The 23,635-nt window shown below is 44.3% G+C and overlaps 1 protein-coding gene across 3 annotated transcripts; it reads right to left on the bottom strand.

Moving 5' to 3' along the window:
- Nucleotides 1-609: 609 nt before the first annotated feature.
- On the bottom strand, nucleotides 610-21,994 carry tmem102 (transmembrane protein 102). 3 transcript variants are annotated; one of them, XR_011585954.1, is made up of 7 exons: nucleotides 21,906-21,994; nucleotides 20,163-20,374; nucleotides 7,480-7,818; nucleotides 5,982-6,175; nucleotides 5,645-5,857; nucleotides 4,530-5,480; nucleotides 610-2,175 (listed from the first exon to the last, which is right to left on the bottom strand). XR_011585954.1 is itself a non-coding variant. In XM_070854970.1 (6 exons), exons 2-6 carry the CDS (start codon nucleotides 20,362-20,364, stop codon nucleotides 4,881-4,883), a joined length of 1,548 nt encoding a protein of 515 aa, XP_070711071.1. In that variant the 5' UTR covers nucleotides 20,365-20,374; nucleotides 21,906-21,994; the 3' UTR covers nucleotides 4,180-4,880. The 3 variants fall into 3 exon arrangements, 2 of the variants coding, with proteins under 2 accessions (XP_070711071.1, XP_070711072.1); XM_070854970.1 differs by lacking the exon at nucleotides 610-2,175 and having other exon boundaries at nucleotides 4,180-5,480; XM_070854971.1 differs by lacking the exon at nucleotides 610-2,175 and having other exon boundaries at nucleotides 4,180-5,480; nucleotides 21,949-21,985.
- Between the last annotated feature and the right edge of the window lie 1,641 nt (nucleotides 21,995-23,635).

The following is a 23,635-nucleotide window of genomic DNA, read 5'->3' as shown; positions in this document are numbered from 1 at the left end:
CATGGCCAAGTGACTCAACAATGTATGAAAATATAGGACTGGGGTGCAGAGAAATGTACTTTGTTCGTCGAAGGGCTGGAAACTGAAACAATAATGAGTGTCTGCAGGCAGCAGTGAAGCTGGTGGAGGTTCCTTACAAGTTTGTAGACCTTACAAGTCTGCATTTCTGCAAACGGAGTTGGGGATTTGGTCGGAGTTAACGGTGTCCTCAGTGCTGAGAAATACAGGCAGATACTTATCCATCATGCAGTACCATCAGGGAGGCGTCTGATTGGCCCCAAATGTCTTCTGCAGCAGCACACAGACCCCAAACATAGAGTCAGTGTCATTAAGAACTATCTTCAGCATAAAGAAGAACAAGGAGTCCTGGAAGTGATAGAGAGAGAGAGAGCCAATCCCAGCTGACTTTGGGCAGGAGGCGGGGTACACCCTGGACTGGTCACGGGCCAATCACAGGGCTGTTGATGAAAATAAACAATTCAATTTTTTAAAGCATTCTTACTTTTCAGCATTTCTTCTTCACCTGCCTAAGACTTTTGCACAGTACTGTATAATGAATGTATTTCCACACAACGGGATTTGAAATGTAGTGATTTATTTCATGCTAAAGCTCGAACATTGATCAATATAAACGCCCAGAAAAACAACAGTAATAAATACAGCAAATCAGTCATGATATCATGATACAGAGAAAATAATTTGCACTTATTTAAAAAAGAAAAAAAGAACTCAAGTAATAAAAGAGATACGAAATTCAATTCCTCACGCTGTGGAGTGATTCAGTCCAGATTTCTATCTCAGCACTTGAGTGCAGACCCGATTACATCTGTTCAGATAACAGTGAGGAATTAGATTTGATTTGATGTGTTCTCAAGCAGGGAACAGATTAGAGAGATATGGTGGATACATTCATTGTTTTTGGTCAGTTATTTATCTGCAGAAGTTGGTTGAATCTTAAACAGAATCTTTTGAAGTTTCAGCACAAAAAAAAGAAAAGACCCAGTAGTGATTATAAATGGAGGAGCACAGAGCGGAGACAGATGTTTGGGAGTGTCATCTGTGTTTCATGCAATCCCTGGACAGCAGATAGTGATCCAACCCCAATCACAAGGACAGGGAATCTACAATAAAGTACTAGAAGAGTAGGCATTTTAGACAGGCAGGCCTTTCCAAAGGGGGCATGATTGCATATCTAGAAACTGACACTTTTGTAAAATACAGGTTTTGATATTCTCCACAAAAAGTTCATGTGTACAATTGAGGAAAAGCACTGATTGTTTCCAGTCTAATAATCTCTAACTAGGCCCATTAAGGTACAAAGTGAGACGCACACAGGACACATTTTACACCTCCAACACTTTCACCCGGACATTAAAGTGGGCGATGAGGAAAGTACCTTTACGTTAACGAGATTTTCCAATAAATAAATGCTGCTGTTTTCTTCATGACTATTCAAAACTTGTCTTGGAAAAGTGCTGAAAACACACAATGACACCCTGCTTTAGACATTCTGTACCATCTCAACAACACACTTTGGTTTTTCTCAGGTTCAGTTCACACACACACACACACACACACACACACACACACACACACACACACACACATATACACACACACACACACACACACACACACACACACACACCCCTCCAGTACATACAGATGTAAAACATTCATTCAGTAGTAAGCACGTGACATTTGCAGAGCCAGACTTTGAGAGCAGTTACTGTAAGATGAAGAATCAGAAAAGGACAAACAATCAGCAGCTTCAACAGAATTTACCACCATCACCGTGATATTCAGGTCAACTCAACTGTAACCAATCGTGTGCTTGTAGTGTTTTATACCCTGCCTATGCACCAACATCTGAAGCAGCATTTCAGTGCCTGGTAAACCCCTTCGAATCAAAGTTTACCCATCAGTTTCTTTACAGATAGTGTTCAGCCATCAAATTCACTGAAGTAGAACAAGTCAAACCCATAGAAACTAATGCGAGTGGAAGGGAGAGCAGCAGCTTGTTGTTTCCACGACACCATTTGCTGGCTGAACTGCAGCACGTAATCAAAACAGTGTAAACACAAGGTTGGACAAGTACCAAGTTTTAGGAGCTGTGTGTTGCTCCGGACATCCATTGCTACAGAAAAGAGAGATGCGAACCCTCTGAGGAGAAATCTAGATGGGAGGAAGGAGGAAGAAAAAAGGAACATTAGAGCCAGAAGCCATTGGAGGAAAAATAAAAATAGGCAGAGAAAGACGACGACAGCCCAAGAGAGGCAGCTGTCCAGGCCCCGCGAGGCCCATCTTCCCCCCTTCAAAGGACCAGAGGAGGGAACTGTCTCGCTCTCTACATTCATTCTGTATCGATGCCTCCATACCCCTGTAGATGACTCCCGTCTGGTGGGACACGATAGGGCTCAGCGACTGACACACACCCACTGAGGGTATAATTCAGTGGGCAGCATCTGGGTGCCTGCTGCGTTGTTCCCCTCCCAGTGAACACACATGTACACGCACGCAAAAGCTCATTAAAAAAGACCAACCAAGCAGAGGAGACCGGGGGACAATTATCAGAATCAGTCAAGTCAGAATCAGTCTCCAAATGAGACACACAGAACTTGAAGTTGAAGTTCCTTCAACAAAAAGTTAGCAGACGCTTACTATGTGACGTACTGGGCCTACAGTTGACTACCTAGGCTCAGTCGTTGAGCGTTCAGTTGACTCCTCATATCTCCATACACAGGGTTATACGAATTTAGAAATCCCTTATAGAGGGCCTAAACACTCCAAATATCAAGGACTAAAAAATGTCTCAAGTAGGAAAACAAAACTTCAAGAATCCCACCAGTATTCTTAATCCTGGGTCTTATGTTTATATATTTTGCTTTCGAAATGATTGGTGATTGTTTGACTTTGGTGTTTTAAAGGCCTAGTTCACATCCAACATAATGCATATGTGACACACAATAACACAAACTAACCGATCGAGGCAGTGGTAGAGCAGCAAATCCACTGTTCTGCGAGGCTAAATTAATGCTTTTGTCAATGGTGTCTGGTGTTTTTGGAGAGAGCTATATAGTGGCTGTTTCTGGTTAAACAAAGAGGACCTCACAGGTCTATCTCTGTAGGGATCCATAGGCCCAGGTTTAAAAATACTGAAGTTATCCTTTAAAGAATTTCTGTTGCAACAACAACGGTTAGTACAGTACCAGAAAACAAGCTTATTATAATTAACCAGCTTAATTCATTTCATAAACCCATCCTTTTCACTCTAAACCACTTTCCAAGGACCGGTCACACCAGAAAGTGGCATCACAAAATCAACCTGCATCTGCAGAAAACGTGGATATAGATAAATATCATAAATGTTGATTAAAGTGTCCATCCCATCAGAGAGTATTTTGCACTTTTTCCTTGAAAAATGTTTAAGGGATTAAGCAATTATCAAAATAGTTGCCAACTAGTTTTCTGCTGATTACTTCTAGTAGTGCTTACTAGCAGGAGTAGCAGGGGAACAATTGTAGCTGGCAGCTAACCACTAACCCATTAGCCAACCAGGATATGCTACAAGGTCACAAGCTTCTCAGTATTTTCTCGGTACCGGGCCGCTTACTCCCCCTTTTTGTTTTGTTTCTTTGTGCTACTGAGTTCTACTGAAGAGAAGGAAGAAATACTGAACAAAAAGCAAACTCACTAAGTTCACACAGTACTTTCAGGAGATGTATTTTTACCATCACCTCCTGTTTCAGAAGCGTCAGAACTGCAAACTATCTTTTGGGTTGGGATAATAAGCACAAAACGTCCTCCAGCTCTGACTGTATGGTTCTGCATTAACTCATTTAGCATTTAGCATTTACACAGGAGCAAATCCATCTATCGCAGCGATTCCATTGGAATGCATTGATTCTGCCACAATATCTTAAATGCCAGTGTGACCAGGCCTTCAGGCTGAGAAAACATAAATGAACATTTTCACCACCACGAACTTAATAAATCATGATGGACGAAAATTCAGTGTTTAGGGATATGTAAGACGTATGTTTCTCTTTGCAAAACGCAGCTCTTTGGTACATTCAATTACCCAATGAAATGTAAGCGGCATTGAAATGAAGTTAAAGACCTCAGAACGGAATCATACACACTATGTAAAGGATAAAGATTATGAATACCTGAGAGAGTTTTTTAAATGAAAAAAACATGCCATGAATCAAGCTGTGGGGATCAAAAAAAGAGGGCTAAAACGTAGTTGACAGAGAAAAGAGACTCTGTTCAAAGACTCGGCAGTTCTCCTCACAACATTACATTCAGTTACATCAGCCACACCTTGTTTTTCCTCTCTAATTCAGCCATCGCCCACTCTGATCTCACATAAAAAGGGGGAGCAATGCAGTAATCAAGGAGCTTTTCTCCCTGTCATTAGAAGTGTAAGTAATACGTGGAAACCCTCAGGCGTACGTATACACACATACATATACACACACGCGCTCTGTATTTCACATGACTAAAGCCGGCCCTTGTCTTTGTAGTACCAGCTGATGAGTCTCGTTAAGGCCAGCTCGTTAGGAGAGGGCCGTCTCCGTGGCAACAGCTTGGTGACATCAGGTCTGTTGTGCAACATCCGGCAAACTGGACGTCATTTGTCAGTAGTAGGACATGTGTGTTTTTGGTTTAAAGAGTCGGTCAAGCAGCGAGGCTTTGTTGCGTTGTTCAGCCTTATGAGGAGTGCGTTCAGTTCCAGGCCTGCAGTGTTTAGAGGGAAAACACCTGCCTGGTTTTCACTCTCTGGACCCTCTGATGTGACGTCTCAGAGCATTTTTAGCGTGTGCTTGTGAGCTAATCACACGCACACTTCCACACGTCTCCTCTGCAGCATGTCTGCATCAGTAGAACTTGTCATCGATGCGGAAATGTGGCCTGGTGACATCATCAGGGTTGAGGAAGACGGATATGGATTTCCCAGGGTTCTCAGTAACCAGCTGCTGCAGCCGCTGGGCCAGCTTGTCCTCTGAAGGTGAGATGATGCCATTGGCTGGGTGGTGCCCGGGGGAGCCTTGGCCGTTGGTGCTGCCTGTTAGCTCCTTCTTCAGCTGGCCCGCCTGCTGGGCTTGGTCCAGAGCCGCCCGGAGGTGCTCGCTGGGATCTGAGCGCACGTGGGCCAGTTTCCTGGCGACAAGCAGCGCCTGGCTGTCTGTCAGGTGCTCCAACATGTTACATTGGGGCAGGAAGTAGTTTGGGCAGTTTTTACCCAGGATGCAATGAGCCAGGTCATCCAGGAGACCCAGGAGGAGGCGGCCAGGGGTGTCAGGTTCAGGGCAGGACAGGTAAGCGGTGGGCAGTCGGTCGCAGGCCCAGAAGAGAAGAGTACGCAGGTGATAGAGGCTGAGGCCTGTACGTGGGCGGGCCAGGATACGAGACAACACGGCTTTGGCTGCTTGGAAAGCCTGGGCCATGGGGTAGGGGATGCACTTCTTCAACTGGACCTGGTAAGAAGACAAACAGGATAAAAGACATAGTGGTTAGCTTCACAAGAAAAGGCTGTGGGATGAAAACCAGATGGAAATGTTGTACCGATGCTTCAAACTTAAAACAAGGTGCCACCAACCATGACACCAATAAACAAACTGAGCAGGAACAATCCCCTCACCTCGCTGCGTGAGAATGCCAGCCTCCACTCCCTGTCGGGCCGACCACCCAGCGGGGAGCAGCAGGGCAGCAGATAGAAGCCAGATATGGCCTCCTCCTCTGTGATTTTACCATCCCAGAAGTGGTTGGCGGTCAGCCAGCCCTGGGCCACAGCAGGCCAGCCCCGAAACGACACCACAGGCAGCAGGTCATACAGCACCCGGCTGGAGCCTGCCTGCAGGGAGGAGGGTGGTGTTAGAATATCCCTGACTGCTCTGACTTTCTGTTACTCTTGCATACATTGCTGCAGGGTGATTCAGTGACAACATTTGACTGAACTGTTTGTCTCCAGTCTGTACCTGGAGGATGATAGTGGTGAGGGGCCCATTCCTCTCCAGCCGGTCAGGGGTGGGAATACCTCTCTGGGGGCTGCGCCTCAGCTCATCCACAGCCTCGCTTACCACCCCCCAGAACCAGTCCGTCACCAGGCTGGGAGAGAAGTAGGATCCGTCCAGAGACTGAGGAGAGCCCAGGGAGGGGACAGAGCCTTTACCTGAGCAAGGGGGATTGAGAAGGGGAGGGATGAAAGCTGGGTTTCTTCAGACTCACCAAGCATTGAAAACATTAGCACTTCAATAGCTGTTTAGTACACTAGAGAGAGTCTGATGGAACCTGGGAGGGGTTTTGGTCAGCTCTGTTTTTGCTCCACTTGACTATTTGACTCTGTAGTCTGGTATCTGGTAACATTAAGTATTTAGACTGGTGGGTGTATTTATATTCACTTCAGAAGTCCAAATATCAATATATTTTAAGGATTCCAATGAAAACCAATTCACCAGAAAGTACCAGATAGCAAGTAAATTCTTACTATAAAAATATGACATTGATTTTTCTCTGTTCTGGGGCTGCATTTTTTTATCCTTTGGCTCAATTTGAAACTTTAAACCTTCAAACTTGAGCAAACAGTAGCAGACAATGATAATCTGCTCAAAATGTTATGTGCGTACACAGAGCAGTCTCGCCACATCTACAGTATCCTGTTTGCTTGATAACTTAGCTTGATGCAACAAATGAACCGATTAAGAATCAGTCATTAATCATTATATGTTCATAATGTGACGTTAAGTGATTTATTATTTCAACTTGACCTCCTCGAAACTCTGTGACTTCAGGTGCGAAGCCATTTTGGTATATTTATCCTTAGATAAAAATCTGATTCAAACTCCTGTCACGTTTGCCCTCTCTTTAACCTTTCAGTGGCATTTTGGTGCGACTAAAGCGCCTCATCCTGCCAGCACAAATACAGTAACATAAAATCCTGTGAAAAATGTTACGATACGACTAGAAAATGGTGCAAATGTACTTTCCAAATTGCTGAAAATTAAAGACATTCATATCAATAAATGTCATTTCTTTTTCTCATCTTGGAAGTTTCACGCCCACCGACGTGTGGCAGATTGATGCCGCCGTGGAATCTGGTGCTTTTGATTGTGAAGTTACACTCATAAAAGTTTCAGCGTTATTTCCTGCGGAGGCATTTTCTCGTTTCACCTATCTGAGGAGTTATAAAAAAAAGCGGGCCGCCGGCAAAATTGCATCACAGGATCAGGCGTCACATTATCTCAGTGAAACATGAACAAAATTCAATCAGCCCCCCATTCCTTCCACTCTGCACTGCTACACTATCTTCATCGATGTCTATTCCGCTCCTCCTCTCTCTTCACCTTTCTATTTTTTCGACTTACTTACCTCCTTCCACTGCACTCTTTTTTACCCGTTATCTTGCTTTCCGTTCTCACTTCTACAATTTACCCTTTCCTCCCCCTTTTCCTCTCCCTCATCACCTTTTCTACTTACCCATTTCTCCCTCTTCCTCCTCGTCCTCCTCGGTGAGAAGTCCATTCTCCTCCTGGCAGCAGATGTTCCAGCGGGACAAGATGTTGGAGTCGCACAGGCGAAGGCTGAGCCATGAGTGGCAGGGCGGGGAGTGCCTCATGTCCAGGGTGACGGGCTGATTGCGGTCATGAAGCTTGAGGGCGGGCACCAGCAGGGTGAAGTCCAGGTCGAAGTCGGCCCCTTTAGCGTAGTCCCCCAGGTCCTCCGGGTTGAGGTCCAAGACTCCCTCTCGGGCCCCACCTGACAGCAGCAGGTACTCGTTGGCCACCGGGAGGCGCTGGTCTACCTTCTGGACTAAGCCTGGAGGTGTTGGGGGTGAGGAAGAGACACGGAAATCAATCACACTCTGCAAAATTCACATTCAGAGCCACTGGTGTGTGAGGAGATGCTTTTCTGCCAGCAGAACTGATGCAGGGAGCGACGAGCTGAAAGGTTTTGAGAAGTGTTTTCACTCACACATGCACACACACACAAAAATGCATTTCATATTCAGATGCACGGACAAGCTGAGGGTACGCACGCCGGCCCTTGGCGAACGCACCGGGACAGAAAACAGAAGGTCTGCAAGAAGGCAAGCCTGGAAAAATCTCCAGCTTAGTTTGTTTTGAGAGATACTGCATATATTTATGAGTCTGAGCTGCAGTAATATTGACACAAGGAGGAGTGTGAAATTAACAGCCACCTCAGTGACCACTGGGCTTGACACTAATGATAATTTCAGCAGCTCGCCTACATGTGTGCTCAGCCAAGCCTTCATTTCAGCTTCCATACACCACGTATTCTCTACACTGAGACTGACACAGGGGTTTCTCCTGTTGTAGTTCACCAGTCACAGGCAAAGGGAAATTACTTAAATAATTCTGGTTTAATACGACTTGGGTAATATCTTGTTTAATATAGTTTGGTTAGTTAATTGCTGTGATCTGGGACCATGGCAGTATCATTAATAGGAAGTCTGATGGGGCAAGAAATACAAGCAACCAGACGGTCATCTATACATTCTATTACAGTATATTCTTATCATATTTTAGGCCCGGCTGCGCCATCATTTTCCAGAGTGGTAAAAAGCATTCCTCACTCTCCTCTCTGAACAGTTTATATGAGAGAAACTCAAGACTCCAAATCCCTTTATGGCTACTTAGCTGTGTTGTAAACTTCCTAGGCCCTGGGCCCAGGGGAGCCACAGCACTGGAGTCAAGTAAATTATGTTTTTTGCCAGCTTAAAGGAGAAACTGCGAAAGGCTTCATCCTACAGCCGGACCTGTGCTGGTCTGGAGCTAACTGCCGGCTACTACGGGTCAAAGGTAAAGCTGGAACACTTAAAAACCCTTCGCAGGGGAGAGATTGTGAGAGCTTGAGCTCAAGTGTGTAAACCCCCTCCGGGGCAGTTAAGTGGCAGCAGAAAGCTGAAACGGGGGCACTGGACCAAGCCAGCAGGCCATGTCTGGGGGGTGAAAAGCTCCTAACATGATTCCTCTCATCCAATTATATGGGCACACAACCTCGGTGGCATGTTTTCAAGTAGAGGCATGTGTGTGTGCCCGAGTGTGGGTTTGGATGTGAAAAATTGTGAGTGAGTGAGTCATGAGCAAAATGCTAGAAAAGAAAAACGGAAGAAGCCAGACATACTCTCAAAGTTAAATCAGCAGAATTTGGAGAAAACTACTGAATTTAAGATTTGGCTGTTTTGCCTCTCATCATCCTTGAGAGTAAAACTTAAAGTAGCAATGTTAATAATTGATGAATGAGCAGTCATGGTCTGACTGAGGAGCACATCCCCTTGCGAGAGCAGCGTCCCCATCCACAGAATCCCACACAATAATTTGCTACTTTACATCAAAAGGGTAATGCAGTTTGATGAAATAAAAAAAAAAAAGGTTAGAAAAACATCCAGAGACTGAAAACTAAGGAGCAACTAAAATGGGAGTCAAAGTCAAATGTGCTGACGAGGCTCTCTCTGGTGCTTTGCTTTGAGAAGAAGCTAAATTAAAGTGCCTCATTTGACGTGACCACTGGGGGAGCAGCCCAAGAGGAGAAGAAAAATAAGTATGTGACAGCCCGTCTTTGGATTTTCATATTTCTCAGTAGAATCGGCTCATCTCCCTCTACAAGCTCCATTCATCTCCTGACTACGCTAACTGCAACTCAAGTTCCTCTGAACCTCTGAACTCCTCCATGACACCTACAGGAGTTCCCACTAGCATCCAATTTCAAACAGCCAGCAAAAGCTTCCCTTTATGAGATGTGAAGAGAAGCAAAGTGGATACCTTAGCAAAGATGGGAATTAATGAGCATTTTATTATTATTATTTCTGTACCAGAAACCCCACATAACCAAACCTACACCTCTGATATGAGTTCAGTCTTTATTCACTTAGTTTAGCCGACTAAGAGCTCTTCATTGTAATGACCTACAAGCCCACAATATTAATATTTGATTCTGCCTTTAAGTTCGACAGGCAGTTTTTTCCAGCTTCACACTGTTGCCAAAATCAAGCCGTTTCTTTAATTCAAAGATCTTGAGAAAGTCATCCACACCTTTATATCCTCCCTATCCGAAGACTACTGCATGTGGGATAAGTGAGACGTCCCTGTCCTCCCTGGAACTGCTCCAGAATGCTGCAGCCAGACTCCTAACAAGTACCCAGAAGAACTGTATTACCTCTATTCTGCCCTCCCAGCACTAGCTGCCTCTACGGTTTAGAGTCGATTTTAAGGTTTTTCTGTTTGTCTATACAGCCCTAAGTGGGCTGGCCCCTCCTATATCACACACCTCCAACCCCTTATTCCTCCTCCAGGTCCCTCAGGCTGGCAGACTTGGGGCTCCTGGCTGTCCTGAAATCCTAATTTTAACATTTTTGACTGTGCCTTTGCTGTTGCAGCACCACCCTCCTGATCAGATCTGCCCCTCATGTCGGTGTTTCTTTTACTTGTGATTTTAGATACCTGCACTTTGGTCAGCGTGGGCGGTTTCTTAATGCGTTTTATAAATAAATTTGACTTGACACAATATTTGCAAGCTAGAGCTTCTTTCAGCCATGTCTAAACTACATTTAAAATTCAAAAAGTCAGTGCTTCTCTCGCTAATATTAACTGGTAAGGAGTTCCACTTCCCTGCTGCCCTCACTTATTAAAGAGGTCTGATGAAACTTTGTGGACCAAATTTCCATGTTATGGTCCCGTCTCTCGAGCAGCACTACAGATTGCTACAAAATGATTTTGGTGAAACAAATTATGACCAATCGATTATCAGAACTTGAAATCTGTTAGGGTGGAAAGAGGGAGGAGAGAAAGAGGAGAGGAACACTGCATGGACAGATCAAAGAGAAGAAGAGACGGGGAGAGGCAGAGGCAGTGACAGAGGGAGGGACAGATCAGATGGCTGCCAAAGGGCAACAAGTTTGAAGCTGCGACTCCTCTAATTTGTTTGGTTTTATCTGCCACTGATAAATTGGGTCAAATAGGCGAGGAGCAGGAAAGGGGTGATGAAAAAAGAGAATAAAGAGCATCTTATCTCTCCAGCAGGGGCTTCAGTTAGAGAGAGGAGCGCAGAGGAAAAACTGTATCAATTAGCGCGGCTTCTTCAATCTCCACGCTGGCTGCGGTAAGTTAGAGGTTGTTTCAAGGAACATAATTTACTTCTTCTTTTTTTTTTTTTTAAATCCAAACTCTCAAATCGACGGCCGTGTCCCGCTTTACCGGCCATCTGCCAGCGAGCACGCACACATGGATGAACACATGAACACGCTCCAACATATGTGCCTGTAGACACACGTACACAGTCTGAGAATAGAGCTGGAATGGAGAGTCTGGGCTGGTTTCACACCGACGGATTAAACCTAATCCTATAAGAAATGTCTTTGAATGTAGATTTCCATTAGAGGGAAGTTTTTCGATAAGAGCTATTTCCAGACTCCACCAAATTCCATGTCTGTGAATTGACTATTTGATGGCGATTTGTTACTCCACCAGTCTCCGTGTGGAGTAACAGTAATGCCTGCCTACCTACCTGCATGCTACGCTTTCACACACTACTGTACATAAAGCCCTATTCACCACTTAAGTATCTACCAAGCTCAATTCAAAATGCATGATTCAAACTTCAGACTAACCTTGATGTGTGATAATAAATAAGAGACACTTTTATACTTGAACATTAAGTGGCAGTAATAGCGTGAATCACATCCAAAGAAGAAGAATCATGCATGTGCTGCAATCAAGGAGCAATCACGCTGTTGTTAGTCTTTCAAATGACCTGCTCTGACGGATGAGGCTGGGGGGGGGGAAATCAATATTTGATTTTAACATCAATAAATCATCACAACTTTAATCCTGGGAGATAGCTATGATTACTATAAACAAGCAGTGAAGAGGCCGCTCACCTCTGCATGCATTTTACTTTAAGTAATGCACACAAATTTTAGAATTTTAGTCCAGTTTTCACAATTCTAGCTACTAACACTCGTCTTTAGTGCGGCTGAGGGAGGCTAGAAGCTACTAGCAAAGCTAAAAGCCGAAGTGAATCGAGGACGAGTGACGACGCTCTTTTTGACGAAGATGAATGAGGTTTAGGGGAAATGTCCAAACCTCGAGAGACGAGCGCATTTATACACGGCAGGACTTCCCCTTCGATAGATTCAGCAGATCAGCCCTCAATCTCTGCCCTGCCTCAAAGTATGAAAAAATATATCATGAAAATGTCATTACTTAAAGACTAATTTGCCATGATTTCAAAATCAATAATTAATTTATGAAAGAGCTCTGTTTGCTCGTCTGTCTTGGGAGTTTGTTAGGAAGGCTGTGATAGTACAAACAGATGTATCAAGCTTCATCAATACGCGTTAGACAGGCCCTGTGAGTGTGAGGTCCCTGGTGTCACAATTGATTTGGCGCTTCAGTTTTCTTGTTGCTTTCTATTGAAGTTGGTTTTCTAACAGGTCACAAGTTAAGTATGAGAATATTATCGTTGTACAATCAAACATTCACCAGTAACAAATACACATGCCATACTATACCCCCATGGGTGCATTCAGATGTGTCCGCTTTCAGAATGAAGCTACAAAGCGACATCTGCTGAGAAATCCCCCTGACGCAGAGCAGCGGCATCATGGGAAAGACGTCCTTTCGCAGCACAGCCAAGACAGGGTGAAAATATTCTGCCACACACCTCTAGTTTGATAGACTCCAAAAATAGCTCTGTAAATCTCTCTGGAAAATGGGATTCCTCTAAATAAGCCGATGACTTCTATATGCTGTTGGTGGAGAGGGCGGCTGAGAGAGAGGCTCTGAAGCTGCAAGAAAACTGGGCTGGTAAAGCTGGTGATCATATTTCTTTTGCATTGATTTTTTACATTTATTTATTCGCGGACAGTCTTAAATTCATGAGCTGAACATCCCCTGTGTGAACTCCGTGTCTTCATCCACTTCTACCAGGCTGAAACACCAGTGCTTTCACGGCCCTGTTCAAATACTGAATAATACTAGCATACTAATGGCTGATAATGGCTGACATTTAACCTTTCACCACCCATTCTTCAGTCTGTGGAACACTAGCGTAGCATAAAGACTGAACAGGGGACAAACTGCTAGCTTGAGTAGGTCTAAAGGCAACGAATCTAATCACTTCTCAAGTTCATGTGTGCCACATTATTGCTTGGCAGGAGGAAGTGACTTTCTGGATTCTGGTCATCACAAACAGGTTGCCAGGTAACCAGCCGAGTCCGAAGCCTCGCTGTCTCCCCCCCCCCTGCCCCCGTGTTCAGTCTTGATGCTAAACTACGCGAGCTACGTCCTGACTGTAGTTTGATATGTAACAGATAGATGTGAGAGCAGCGTCGTCTTATAAAAGCCTTATGTCCACATTCATTGCAAGGATGTAACGATGAGAAATTGTCCGGTTGTTTTAATTTAGGCGAGCCTCCGTTAAACACCTAGCTGTAGAGACGTAGCTGTTACGTCTCCACAAGCCTTCTGTGAGGAAGTGCTCCCTCAGTGCTTTACTGTGAATTGTGTTTACACAGCAGGAACATGTTCTTATTAAATCCCTGCTCAGGTTTCAAGGCTCCTGCCTCACACAATCATGGTTCAGTTATAATATTTCAGTTAAACAGCAGTGACTGAATTTTCACTTTAAATACAGATGCTTTTGAGGGATTAACTACTGATTAGCTCCACTGAAACAGTCAGGGTTGAGGTTCTTGATCCAGGGCACCTTGGCGATGTTATCTGTCAAAATGATATGCACACATGCCCTACCTCTGCATGACCTTTCTGTTATTCTAGACAATAAAACCCTAATGCAGCAGCAGAGCCATAGCAATAATCTCCAAAGCTGCCCCATCCCAAAAGGAGCGATTCAGTCGGTTACAAATGACTCCTGCAGTCTCAACCGGATGTTATCACTGCTGTTCAACCGGCACTTCTTGCAGCCATACCTCGTGCGCTTATAGCAGGATTAATCCCAGACAACCCAGCTGCATGAAAGGTGAGCCATCCCGCCCGCTCGCTGTTTATGAATTCATATCAAGGCAGGAGATTAGCTCCAAAAAATAGGCCTTTTAGAGAAGAGGAAAGGAGAAGCTCCAATTTAATCTGATTTCGGGGTGCAAAGGGGGTTCAGGAGCCAGGTGCCACTGAGCCCGGTGTGTGTGTGTGTGTGTGGATTCATTCAACGGGGCTCAGAGCGATGACAGGCAGCATGTTCAAACCACCTGCGGAGAGACGGGAGGCAGGAAGCCGTCAGTGTCTTCCAGCTTCTCACTGCTGCTTTGATGCCAGCAACACTGTGATACCGTGTCCCGCTAAACGACAGGCAATTATCACTCAAAGACGAAACTGTCGCTGTATGTTTACTCGTACATTTTACTGCAGCAGGGTAGTCTAGTCATTTGCGAAGCTATCTACAAACTGATTCAAAGCTTTGATATATTAAGAGATTTGTCAATTCAGTCTTCTTGTCCCATCTTCACAAAAATTTATCTTTCAGTAAATGATGCTCAAGGACAAACTTTTTTGACTATCAACACACTTTTTTCTGTATATAGAAAAAGAAACATGCAGTGCAGTTCATCATCGGATCACATTTACACGCGTCCCAAGTAGTATTTTTGTCTGTCACACTGCCAAGTTATATTAAGGCTTAGTGGCTCTGTCCATTAGTACATCCAGCGTTTGGAAAAGTTACATAAAAAATTCACTTAAATTATTTGACAGGAAGATGGGAATATCTGTGGCTTTGCGCCGTCCGACATTCCTGGCTACATTATGAAGAACTTCTCAAGGTGTGTGGTAAACATTCTGTTTCTAATGGGTTTTTTTAGTTCTTCCAGCAACTCAGACAGCTACAGCCTGCACAAAATACTGTTATCATTTGACAGCTGCAACCCAAATTATTCCTCCCTCTGCGCCTGAGGAATCCTTGAAGTGTGATTATGAACGAGCAGAAATCACAATGTCAGCCTTGGTTATTAAAAGGAGCAGCACAGTAGATAATATGTCATGCAATGTCAAAACACTCCTTACTGAACATGCCAAATTCTGTAAATCCTATATAATTGGATACCATGAAAGAGACTTAATGAATGATGTCTGGCTGTGGCCATGTTCATTCACAGGACAATCTGTTGTGTTGCAACCACAGATGGCTGCTGGTTGATTTGTCACAGGGCCTTCCTGAACAGGGGTTGTGAACTAAATTCACATCAACTAAATTTTGAATTCATTTTCACTGATGTGCCAGCTTTCCAACAACTAAGATTTAATCCAGCAAAGTGCCACAAAAGGTGTCAGCGAGCGACAATGACCATCATTTATGGCAGGCAGAACGCATCTCATCTGTGCTGCTTGGCACTCGAGCGTGCCTGCGTGTGTGTGTGTGTGTGTGTGTGTGTGTGTGCCAATGAAAGCCAAACAGTAACAAAGCCTAACTGAGCAAATACAAATATTTTTTCTCTGGCCTGGCTGCCAGATGAAGACAGGCTCTCAAATCCAAAATGGCATTAGTGGAGAATCAATCAGCCAGAGCGACCATGTGGGCCTCCAATCCCAAGCCTGCACTAAAAACAACGGCTGAACTCTGGCCATCAGAGCGGGGCCCTGCGATGAGGCAGGAAGTCACAGCGGCAGAAACAGCATCCAGCTGCGAGACGCTCGCTCACACGGACGTCCACCGGTGTTAACAGACATGGTGTCCATCTTTCTGAGCTGCTTCCCCAGGAGGGATAAAGTTCCCAGTCTGATGGTTAAAATTTAACCAGGAGGGATTTTTCTTTTTTTTTACCCCTAAATAAAATATGCATCACATCACATAAAGGTTGGTACATTTAGTGCCAGATAAATGCACTCAATATGAAAGCATACAGGGCAGAGAGAAAACTCTCTGCTCTGACTCGTGGGGGGTTTTTTGAAGCAGTTTCACGAATGATTACAACTAAACAAACAGAAAATAAATCAATTTTGCAGGAATTTTGTGCACTTTCATTTGCACATGCTTGTAAGTTTGTAGCATGGTATAAGCATTCACACCATGAGATACGAGGGTAGCCAGCTTCTGCACAAGGTCATGGCTGCAGTGTTTCACATCAAGGAGCTGGACTGCTTTATGGTGATACAGGAATTTAATGCTCTTTACATTAACGTGATGAAGTACCTCGATTTTTCTGGCATTTATTTCCATATATTGTATTGCAAGATCAGTATAACGTGCCCTAATTACCTACATATGCCACTGTTCTATGACGAAATGTGCTCCTAAGAGAACAGTCATAATTGTTAGTGAGTTCTTCAAATGTTGTAATGTTGCAAACTTGTTTGCAATTATTAAAATTTATCAGGGAGACAAAAGTTTGTAAATTGTATCTCCGTGGTTTGGAGTCTTTTTGAGCTACAACAATCAGAGAAAGATCTTGAGACTCTGGTGGGACTGATAAATATGCAGGCCCTCATGCATCATCACTCACAGCAACAAACACAGGCAAGCTTTGTTTTCTTTGGTTTTGTTTTTCATTTTTCATCACAGCTCAAGGTGAACTCCTGACTTGTGTCTCTCCTGACTTGGAAGAAACCAACTCAGGTGCTGACCCGTCTCTGTCTAACCACCTCCACTTATCATTGTTCAGGCCCAAATGTGCATCAAGCTAAGTGGCCTAAGTGTGAAGAATGGTGGAGAACAGGGGAGCTAATGTAAGAAGCCCAACGGGAAGGCAAGAAGTGGTGGTCACTTCATGGCAGAGTGAGAAGACTTTTCTTCTCATAACAATTACTTTTTCTGTGTCAAACATAAAAATGAGCTTAGTGCTCATAACTTTTTGGACTTGGATCCAAAAAGTTGGATCAAAAATAACTTTCACTGGCATCAGGGAGAAGACAGACTCTGAACTGAACTCTCCAAGCTGGCTAAAGGCTAAAACCCAGTGGGGACGTCTGCGTCTGCGTCTGCGTCTGCGTTGTGTTCCGGCTGCACCACGGCTGCCAGGGGTGATTGCACCCACTCTAGTCAATGCTTTAAAAACCACCAGGAGCTCGGCCTGACCCAGCACCGAGCAGATGAAGCGGTCAGGAAGTCAGACACACACATGGCAAAGAGAATCCTGTCAGGAGTTGGAAAAAACTATTTCACTTTCACTTTAGCTGCTGTCTGTCGGCTACAGCACAATAACGTAGTAAATACACACAAGAAACACATTTAAAACAAACAAAATACCAAACGTAGCTTGTTTGGACATGTTAGAAGGATGAAAATCACAGGAAAAACAATCACTAAATCAACTAAATCTGAGCAAGTCAACTAATCAACCAGACAAAATCGCTCCCGACACGCCTCTGAAACGCTCCCGGTGGGTTTTACACCAGCGTTGAGGACAGAGTAAAACCAGACCGCAGCCGGAACGTGACGCGACTGGTTGGTTTTCGGGGTAACAAACAATCTAAGATCTGAAAAGTAGGATTCGGGGTATGTCTGGGTCTCACACCAGATCCTCTGCTTCACTGGCAATAATATAATAATAATATATACAGTAGCCCCCACATGCCTGCCTGAAGGCAAACCACAGTGTTTACTCGAATGGGGGGGGTAAATAAAAGCCTCTTCTTGGATCTGTCAGGCTGTGAAGAAATTCACTGTGTGTATCTTGTGAGTGTGTGTGTGTGTGTGCGTGTCAGAGTTTAATCTCTCTCCTTTTTCCTTTTCCCTGACAGTGTGCAAAACCCAGCAGGGATCCCTTTGCAGCTCAAACTTTTAGAAACCTTGCAAGAACAGCCACAGCATCCATGCACGCATGCACACACCTATGCAGCTATGACGAGCCTCCTCCAGCAGGCCGGCATGTGGTAACAAGGCCCCTTCAGCGAGAGGATGATGTTTGTTTCTCAGCGCTGCCTTTCATCTTTTGTAGGGCCTTGACACACGTCGGGCCCCTAATGCAGCTACAGCACCACCACATACCTAACTTTATATTCCTAGAATCCAGCACAAAGCGTCTCCCTCTGTTCAAACTGCCAAACTTTTTTTTTCCTTTTCTCTTCACAGTCAGAGCTGTCACAGCAGGCGGCGAGGCGCAGGGTATGAAAATACCAGCAAACCATTGGTGATTATGCCAGCGAAAGAAACCTCAAAACTGAAAAAGTTACCGGGAGGAGCTCAACCTAGAGAGAGTGGGAGCAGACAAAGAGGGAAGCAGAGGGCTTTGCACAAGAATCATGAAAAATGAAACCTGAACACAGGAAAAGGCAGAAAAACAGCTAAAAAAAAGTTAAAAGCTTTTTGCAGAAGAAAGAACCTCTGTCTCCATGTGGTGATACAATGAGATGAGAAAAACAGGCCTTGGTGCCATTTTGATTTGCGTGATGTCTCCCCAGGTGAGGTGGCCTGTTTAAGCTATTTTGAAATCTACAGGAGCTGTCTGTCAATCCAAGGTAATACTATTAATTTGATATAGTGAATAGTGAAACTGTGTGTTCGACTACATTGTGTGATATTCTGGGACAAACGGTGCTGGACAGGATGCAGGCCTTTATTGAGCTCTACAATCCTCTTGCAAAAATGTAAAATTGGGAAATGAAACCACAGAAGTGGGTCGAGGAAGTAGGAAGAACATGGACAACACTTTCAGGATGCTGGCTAAGTCCGACGTGCACGGACAGACTGACTGACGTGACAAAACAAGGATGACAGGGGACAGCAGGGAGGGGGGAGAGTGCCACCTATTGGACAAACAAACACACTTCACTTTCAAGTCACTGACAAAAAAAACAAAAACATCACATTTGGCTTCATTTCCCACTTAGCGAACCCATCTCTCAGTAGTTCAGGTTGTGCGTGAAAGTCAGCAAGCGTGGATGACAGAGAGAGCCGAGCGGCACACAATGAAAAATAAATCACACGCTGGATATGCTTGAATTCCACCATGTCATTTAGAACCTAATTTGCATTTGAAAGACACCAAATGTGCACGTTTCAAATCATTTCATCCACACTGGCACAAACACTCTAATTTTGCAGACCTGAACGAAGCCAGCCATGTGATAATGTGTCTGTCAGCGGATTAAACTGAAGACATTGTACCTGGTCCACCGTTTCAATGCAGACTAAGTGTTGATCGTGTTTGTCACATATGCTGCCTCACAGCCTGAGTCATAACACGGACCTGCAAAAGAGAGCTATTCCCACCCGACTGAAATTAGATCTTGCCGCTTTGCTCTTGTAGCCTAAATTAAATTTGGCATCGCACCTCTGCAGACAGAAAGTGGCGAATCGAAATGACCACTATGATGCTGCAGACTGACGTCGAGGACTAGAATGAAGTCTAAAAAATAAATGAAAGCTAGCGCAAGTCGGCAGATGTACAGAGAACACCGTGATGTGGATTTGGATTTATAATTTGTTCCAGCATGAAACAGATGTGAATCATCGTGTTATAAAATGTGCTGTGGTTGTGCCGCGCGGCTTACTGGTGAGAGTGTGTCGAATCGTGTGTGAGTGTGAGGCGGGGCGTTCCTGACTGTTCATTGCTCTCAGGGACACTACCCTGGGTAAACAAAGGAAAGAGCAGACAATACAGTTCCTTTCCCATACTCTGAAAAACATGTACATCTGCAGATTATTATTAAAGAGGAGGTGAAGAATAAACAGCGACTGAGACGAGGCCAAAAGTGCAGCGTTATACAGCAGCTGACACAGGAGCACTCGCACACATGCAAAATCAAACACCACCTGTGCGTGCAGTGTGATGTGCTCACAACTTCCACCCACAATTTAAGGATATTAATAGCTAACTGAACTCAAGGTAATAAATAATTACTATGCCAGAGACTTGTACTGCATTAAAATCACATTCTATTAACATGATGATGGAAAATATTATATGAAGTAACATCTTATTACCATCCAATATCCAAAATACACCAGGACATATTCCTCAGCATCTATCACAGCTGGTAACTTAATGTGATTTTGATTCTAACACCAAATGGTCAACAGCAAAATAGGAAATTAGGTGTCACATTTACTTAGTGGCAAATGGACAATGGGTGCAGTGCCAGAATATATTTCCTGTGTTGACATCATCATAAATTGAATAATTCATATCGGTTTGAGGACTGCCAAGGCAAGAAAAAGTTGGCGATAGACTGTCTTGTTTGCGGACATACCCAGCATGTTGAAGATGAAGTCCTTGGCGGTGTGGACCTCTAAGGCCGTCTGGTCTCCAAATTCTCCCTGTTCCAGTACCACCAGCTCAGACACCTGGGCTGACAGCTGATCCAGGGTGGCCCCCGACCTGAAGTCTACCTCTGACAGCTTCTTGGTGGGGGCTGGGGAGCGCGGCGCCACCGCACTCATCAGGGACTCCATCTCTACAACCCTGCAGATTGAGGAGCAGGAGAGAAAAACGTTACAGATTTCCGTGCCTGTGTCTCGAGGGTTTTTTTAACAATCACAACAGCCCTATTTTCATGGTTAACGCGGTGTATATAGTTCCCCTGAGGGATGAATGATGCGGTCTAAGTGCCAATTATAACTACTGGTTTTGAGGGTTACAGTGTAGCACCCTACAAGAAAATACACAGCTATATTTGATCTGTTTCCAAGATGTATTTTACAGCCCACAGTATGTTCAGACTGATTTAATGCTCTGAGCCTCGCTGTATAATGCTTGCCTTGTTAATAACAGCCTCATGTGAATCATGAGACTTTGTGGTGAAATCCTGCAGAAACATTGGATTTTAAAAGCAGCAAATGTGACGCTGATGTGTAGCAGTTACAGCTTTGACCAACATCCAGTCATTGAACCTTTAGGATTTACTGAAAGCCTAAAGACACATTGATAACATTACTAATGCCAGCATGTGTTGTGCCAGTATTCTGTTACTGAATCTAAACCTGAGATCAGCTCATATAATACAATGTGTGTGCACCTGTTGGACTTCCAGCTTGCATATTAGTATGATCATCAATTCTGCCCAGAACAGTAGCAGCCTTGGGTTAACAGATTAGAGGAAAGCAGTCCAAGTTTGAGCCTCTCATGTACGCAGTGTTGTTACATCTGGCTTTCTCTAAAATAAGCCTGCAAACTATGCAGATCTTTGAACAAAACTGATAAAGCACTGCTGTTTTTTTGACATTCCCTCTGCCCAGTCTTGTACCTTAGCATGTGGCTTGCAGACAGGCCGGGATGTTTAGCATACCAGGACTCGAGTCTTTAGGGATTTAGCATTAAGTGGAAAGGAATTACATTAGAGACAGGGAATGCTGTTTAAAAAGATATGTGTTGCGTGGCTATTTGCCCACATACTTAAATAACTATACGATACTGTTCCCTAAAAGTAACACGTCAAAAACTTGTGGTGCAAACAGGGACCAGTCGAGTAGAATGACAGCGTGGCCTCTGCCCCTTTGAACTAGGTCAATTAGCCAACAAGCTCCCCTGCTTCTAGCGGCTAAGCTAGCGTTAATAGCCGGGCTAATTATCCAGACTGTCGTCTGGCAGCTAACATTAGCTTAATTAGATAATTCGTAATAGATAGTAAATTAGCCTGAGCTATATTATCGTCATACGACTGCTGTACTACCATATTAGCGGACCGTTTGACGTGAGGTACCTCGCCCACAGTCAGCTAATTTCTTTTATTAGCCAACTAGCTTTATCAAATTAGCATGCTAGCTAACATGCCAAGTGGGCACAGTGAAGACAAGTGCAGCGACACACACGCGCGCATACAAACGTAATAAACACACCATCACACTACAAATCGATAGACAAACACACACACGCATACACACATACACACACACATGCACCCAGCTCGGGGTCTCGCTAGCTTCCGAGTAGCGGATCACAGCGAGACCATTAGCTATCCGGCTAAAGCTGTCAAACACCGCAAACAGACACACACCCTTCAAACGGTGATGCGAGGGAGTTTCTTCGCTATCTCCTACGTTTACTGTTATTCTGATCCCTGGGCTTCAATCCGCCTTCTTTAGCTGTCATTTCCAACAGGTCCCAGGCGCCACCTTCCCCCTGGCAACACCGTCCCAGAAATCATCATGGTCCTTCTCTGAGGATCCAGGGATTAGTAGTGTGAGTGGCACGCACGCCCCACATTCCAAAACTACAAACGGATTTGTGAGGTCAGGTTTATGATTAAAAATGTGCCTGTGTCCTCGCAAAGAAGATGAGGCTGCGCTAAGGTTTAGTAGTAGCAGGGCAAGGGCGGATTCACGACTGCACAGCCAGTGTTTTGATGCATGGTTCATCCGGCACTGTGTCCCTGCACCAGGGGAGCGGGGTGCTGCAGGTGGGAGTGGGTGCTCACTCCCTGCCTCCCCCCCCGCCCACCCATCGTGGTTGAGGATGGAGGTCCGTGTGGACACATGCGCATATGGTCACACTATCAGATGATTATGGCATCATAAAGGTGAGCAGTGTTACAACATCTACGGCCATCAGTACCAGTGGCCACCACAGACAGTCAGTGAGCTGTTATTAGAGAGGACAGATGGTGATGGTGGCTGTAACATCACCCAAATAATAAAAGTTAATGGTTCTCTTTCTAGTAATCTTTTAGTGCCCATTTATGAGTGCTAATATTCTGACTCTCAGCACAAGTCTATCAAATTTAGAGACAATGCACAGCTCCTCTACAATATGCCATGCTTTATTTCCCATGAGGTTAGTGTTCATATGCCTTTACAGGCAACAACAGAAGTCAGTGTAAGTCATTATAATGACAAGCTGTAGAAAACAATGTCACACCCATCGTCTGTAACATAAGTGCTGTATTTAAATTGAACTCTAACTGTAAAATGATCTTATTGTGTTTGGACTTTTCTTTTCAGTAAAAAATAGGAAATTCAAAAAAAAAATCAACCTATTTTTTCTAAATGCTCAATAGCCAAATCTGTCTTTCTTAATATTTATGGATATAGCTCTCACTCATCTCTAAGTAAAGTAGTGCAATTGAACTCGTAAATTCATCAGAAAGACTCGAAGCCCGTGCCCACTTTCAGAATCCAAAATGTCTCCCAGGATTTTATTATTACATTTTCATAAAGCTGAGACAGATTCAAAATAATGTATAATATTATATAATTTCATCTCGTTGGGCCTCTAAAAGTGATTGAAATGAAACGGTCTCCACAGACACTTGATAGACTTGCAACCCGTGACAAGGGGCCACAATGACACATTACCCTAAATCTTCTTTTATAACATTTAAGGAAGCGACAGAATTGGTTGCAATAATTGTTCTTGCTGAATGATAGTAAGTTGAAACTTCTCGTGAAGTGAAACTTTCTATTGGTCTCCTGGGGCACACCGGCATCTCTGGCACAGAGAACCACTTGCTGTTTAATATACGTGCATAAACCGCCTTGATTACACTCCAAGTTATTCATTTCCTGCATCACTGCTAAACTTATATTGGATTGATAGCGTCTGGAACAACCTGTCAGACCTCTCTCTTAGCCTGTCGATGGATCATTACCACCTCACACACTGCAATGTCACTGACTGCGAGAGGAGCTGTCCGCACAGCGCCATACTGTGCCTGATTCATCAGCCTATTTTGTGGCGTAAGTGGAACATTTATCAAGATAATGCTGTACCAAACAGCACTTAATGAGC

Source organism: Pempheris klunzingeri, chromosome 23, assembly GCF_042242105.1.
Source record: "Pempheris klunzingeri isolate RE-2024b chromosome 23, fPemKlu1.hap1, whole genome shotgun sequence".
In the NCBI taxonomy this organism is placed as follows: Eukaryota; Metazoa; Chordata; class Actinopteri; order Acropomatiformes; family Pempheridae; genus Pempheris; species Pempheris klunzingeri.
Note: the sequence above shows the minus strand (reverse complement) of the source record. Positions and strands in the feature narration are given on the sequence as shown.

Coding starts and splice junctions, on each gene's coding strand:
- tmem102 (XM_070854970.1), bottom strand. CDS start 20,364: ATGGAGTCCCTGATGAGTGCGGTGGCGCCGCGCTCCCCAGCCCCCACC. Junction 7,819..20,162: donor CTTCATCTTCAACATGCTGG/GTATGTCCGCAA, acceptor CAACACCTCCAG/GCTTAGTCCAGAAGGTAGAC. Junction 5,858..5,981: donor TCACCACTATCATCCTCCAG/GTACAGACTGGA, acceptor TCCTCCCTGCAG/GCAGGCTCCAGCCGGGTGCT.